Source organism: Myotis davidii, unplaced genomic scaffold (assembly GCF_000327345.1).
Source record: "Myotis davidii unplaced genomic scaffold, ASM32734v1 scaffold271, whole genome shotgun sequence".
In the NCBI taxonomy this organism is placed as follows: domain Eukaryota; kingdom Metazoa; phylum Chordata; class Mammalia; order Chiroptera; family Vespertilionidae; genus Myotis; species Myotis davidii.
The window spans coordinates 831,444-836,177 of NW_006284839.1; the positions used below are offsets into that span (position 1 = coordinate 831,444).

General features: G+C 40.7%; 1 protein-coding gene across 2 annotated transcripts in view; it reads right to left on the reverse strand.

Annotated features, from left to right (window-relative positions):
* The window catches only part of CEP55 (centrosomal protein 55kDa), a 15,382-nt gene extending 10,694 nt beyond the window's left edge, over positions 1–4,688 (reverse strand). Inside the window, exons 1-3 of one of the 2 annotated variants that reach the window (XM_006755089.2) lie at positions 4,396–4,688; positions 3,694–3,878; positions 1,671–1,937 (exon numbers count right to left, since the gene is read on the reverse strand). In XM_006755089.2, coding sequence (XP_006755152.1) covers positions 1,671–1,937; positions 3,694–3,876 — 450 coding nt within the window. In that variant the 5' untranslated portion in view covers positions 3,877–3,878; positions 4,396–4,688. The remainder of the gene's footprint in view (positions 1–1,670; positions 1,938–3,693; positions 3,879–4,395) is intronic. The other variant, XM_015557992.1, reaches the window with a different exon arrangement.
* Between the last annotated feature and the right edge of the window lie 46 nt (positions 4,689–4,734).

Genomic DNA, 4,734 nt, shown 5'->3' on the forward strand with positions numbered 1-4,734 from the left:
GTTTCTCAGCCTTCCCTGTGGTTAGTGCGGCCACGAGACTGAATCTGTCCAATGGAACGTAGGCAGCAGTGACATATGCCGATACCATGCCTGGCCCCAAACCCTTCCCCAATTCTCCACAGATTCTCTCTAGTTCATAACTTTATAAAAGGGATTTGATGGAAGACTCCACCATATGGGATAGGAAGGGTGGGGAAGGAGAAGGAACCTGGATCTCTGAATGACTGTGTGGAGTAAAACTTCTCCATTCCAGCCTGCACTAGACTGTGACATGAGGGAAAAATAAACATTTGTTGTAGAAAACTACAATTTGGAGGTGGTTTGTTATAGCAATTAGACATGCTGAATAATACAGAAATTAATAGTGGATAGCCCACATAATGATAAGAATACATTTTTTAAATGATCATTTCTACCAAAATTTGCATTTCCATCTTCAAAAGTGGAGAAACTAATTCTTTTTTTAAAAAATATATTTTTATTTCAGAGAGGAAGGGAGAGGGAGAGAGAGATAGCAACATCAATGATGAGAGAATCATTGATTGGCCACCTCCTGCATACGCCCTACTCGGGAGGGAGCCTGCAACCCAGGCATGTGCCCTTGACCAGAATCAAACCTGGGACCCTTCAGTCCACAGGCTGATGCTCCATCCACTGAGCCAAACCAGCTAGGGTAAGAAAGGAATTCTTAACCGTAAGGAAAGGTTTTACCACCCACTTTGGATCTGACTGTAATGCTTCATGAGTTTCCTGGAAATTTTCCTGAAAAACTTAACCTCTTCAAACTCATCTAAAGAAACACTCAATTGCCCATCTATTATGAGAGTACACATAAATGAATAGGTCTTATGGCTCTACTCTAAAGGGTGGACAAGTACAGAGACCTTAACAACATGGAGACATTATATCTGAAAGCTACAGATTTTCTTCTACAGGTGGTATTAATAGCTGTAGTATTAGTATTATTCAGATGTTCAAATTTCCAAAAGAATCAAAGCCCTGATCAGTAAGAAACCATTTCTTGAGCACTTACTATATGCCAGGCACTATGCAACTTACGTAATTACTACATTTAGTCTCCAGTATTCTTTCCTGATTTTACTAATGTGAAAATTGAGGTTTGGGAGAGAGGTTCGAATTCTAGCATTGTCTCTAAGACTAGAGAGGTTGGGGAATTTGTTCACAGTCATAGCTAGCCAGTGGCAGAACCAAGATCTGAACTTAGATCTGCCTACCTACAATCCTTGCTCTTTCTGTGTAATTGCTAAACCAAATTCTAAAACAACACCAGGGGAGGAAAAGCAAGCATAGTTAAGAAAAACATACTTGATAATGTAACTTTATATCTCAAATATGAAAAATAACAAAAATGAAGCCTATCGTGATGAAACATACTACAGGAAAAAGAGCTCAATAAAGTGTTCTTCGCTGTCTTATACAGTGGATTCTGTATTCTGAATATTCTCTTGGGCAAAACAATGGTGTGGGGCATGGAGGAAGCCATAAAAAAACTATATTTATAGAGAGGGTTCCAGGCTACAAAAAAAAAAAGTAACCTATACTGTACTGTTTCATCATTTGACAAGCATCTTTTCATGAACTAATTCTTTATAAAGAATTACCAATTGTGTCAGAAAGAGAGAAAATCTGTTTAAAGAAATTATTAGTACCTGTGATACATGAAATGGTTTGGTTTCAAGTTCAGTGGCTGCAGGTGCAATAGACAACTGTTTTTTCAATACATCTATCTCTTCAGACAAAGATCTCAACAGCTGCTCCTTCCTTTCGCCTTCCTTTGTTTTTTCTTCTAGCTGCTCAAGCAGTGCAGTAGTACTATATGTGGCTTTCAGCTGGTCTCTGAGTCTCTCTATTTCTTTGTCCTTCTCTATGAGATGATAAGCATTCTTCTCCCTCTCAGCTTCAAGAACTTGAATTGTCTACATATAAACTAAGAAGAATCTTAGAGCAAAGCCAGGTCAAACTTGAAAGTGAATGATATACTACAACAAACATTTATGAAGTATTTATTACATATCAAGTCAGCATTATACTAGATACCAGGGCCAAGGTCTTATGCTCAGAGAGGTAAATCAATACATTCATGCAATATGGTAAGTGCTGTAGTTAAGATACATATAAAGTGGACGAGACACAGATACAGAAAGGAGAAACCAACTTTGTCAAGAGTGGCGACAGAAAGCTAAAGAAAAGCTGGCTTTCACATGAGTATCTGGTCATCATCCCTCCATCATATGAGTCCTAACAATCCAAGGCTAAAAGTTAGTCATCCATGCTGATTGATGAACGTGACTCGAAGCAACAGAACCTAAAAATTACAGAATGTTTACACCTGGATAAAAATGCATCCATGGACTTGCTTTTTGTTAATAAATGATTTAGTAACCAATCTATAAAGTGATCATCAAAGGAATGTACAACATTTTCAAGGACTTAAAAGATAAAGAAGGCATGGATGTTATACTGCTCTGGCATAAGGGAGAAAGCACCAATAGAGATAACTGAAAAAGTTAAAAGAATGACGTTACATGATAACAAGGTTAAAAACATCATAAAACTAAAAACTTCATGGGGGGGGAGGGGGAAATGTAAAACGGGGAAAATTGAGTTGAATGGTTGTGTGAAAATGATGAAGGGTTTTGGTTAGCTACAAGCTTACGATAAGGCAGTAGTAGTGTGCTAGTTACAAAAAAGCCAATACAATTTTAGGTTTCCATGGGTACAGCATCCAGATCAGTGGCAATAATAGTACCATTTCAACCTGTGTTTGCCACTGTGTACAGTAATGGGTACTTGATTCAGAAGGAAAATGAACATGCCACCAAGTGTTCAGGAAAGTGACAGGGTGACAAGCCAGAAAAGCTGCAGAATATGGGGCTAGTCTACAGAAAAGTAAGAGGAAGCAAGGTTTTCTTAAATATCTGAAAAGCTGGCAATTGGATTAAAAGCAGATTTGCTCTGTGTAGCTTTAATGGGCACAATTAGGACAAATGGGTAGAAGTTACAGGAAGTTTAGTTTCAATTGATTATAAAGGAACAGAGATTTGACACCAGTGCTTGTCAAAAGTGGAATGACAAAGAGATCTCAGGGAAGCTGTCTCAGCTTCACCAGATTGGAAAATGATCTTCATGTGACAGGCCACTTCTTAATGCTTGATAAGTATTTATCTCAATATGTGTTGTTAAAAATAATAAACCAATTGGTTTTATGATGTGCCTATAACATAGAATTTAAATAAACCCAACCAGTTATTTTCTAACTTTAACAATACAGGTACTATTACAAGATAAATTAAAATCAAATTAATGATTACATTTTAAAATCCATTTTTAATAAATTCCCAACTGCTTTACTGACTATGCCACAACAAACTGAAAATTAGGGAACCTGAAATACAGTTTAAAAAGAATGCAAAATGCCAGTGTATGTAATGCTATGATCTCAAAAGAACCTGAAAACAAAGATTACTTGAAAAGCAGCCAATATACACAATAAAATAGGTTTCGAAATACTTATACTAATATCCGAACTCTATTTATCACTTTGAAGTTAGACATGATTTTTACATTTAGTAAACTAACAGAAAAGCTAGATTATATCATTATTGGGAAAATAGTGTCTCATTTCCTCCCATAAAGCTTACTACAACTGAAAGGGTTTTTAAGGCCATTTACCTCCAAAAGTCTGTGTCTTTCTTTATCAGTCAGCTTTGCTCTTCCGCCTGTGATCTCATCCACTGACGTTTGTAAGGCTGCAGTTTTCCCCCTAACATTTTCTAATGTAGTTTCTGATTTGGAGTTACTAGACTTTGACCGCCATTTACTTTTAATTAAATCTTTGGGGCTTCTACAAGACATCTCTGAAATTGTAAAAATAAAAACACAATTATATTTTATAAGTCTGAGTTTTAAACGTCAAATCGCAGGTTTGAAAAGGTATAATAACCTACTTGCTAAGTACAAGAACCTTTCTATTGAAAAGAAGCGATAAGGCCAAACTACTGGGGCCCGAACCTTGAATCACGTTCGTCACCCTCAGTGCCTAAGAGCAGGTGCCTGGAGCGACTGGAGACAAGCTGGACAGGTGACCCCAGAAACCTTTCCGCCCGGCCCAGGGCACAGACCTCGATTCCAGGCTCCGCACCTGCAAGGGGAGGCAAGTCTTGGGAAACCCTCACATAAGGTGTCACAGGTGGGGGGGGAGGCACACAGGCAAGGGCAGACTACTAAAAAGAGGCGCGCTTTTTCTCTCTGAAATGAAGATGCTGTAGCCTAGACAAAAGCGATTATTAATCGGCAAAATGCTAAAACTAAGCAAAGACCTCGGCCAAGACACCCGGCCTCTGCGCCTGCCTGTAAGGGGCTGGTAATACCCACCGGAAAGCTGAAAGGAGGGAGCCAAACCACAACGGTCGCGAGGGGCGCAGCCGGTGCCAGGCACGAAGCAGACGCCCGGAAAGGGGCGCTTAAATCGGGCGGGGCGGGCAGAGATGGAGTCCGAGCGGAGGTGAGCGCTCTCTGACCCCGTCTTCCTCGCGGTCCAGCCTTGCCCCGGGGCTGGGGGCCGTGGCCGCCCCTCGCCAACCTCCGCGGTCGCCTCCCAGCAGCCTGTCCGCTCCCGAGGCGAAAAGCGGAGCTCGCGTCCGCCGGGTCACACCTCCGGTGCCAACGCCGCTTCCGGGAGTTTGAATCCCGCGGCTGCGGGGCGGGGCACGT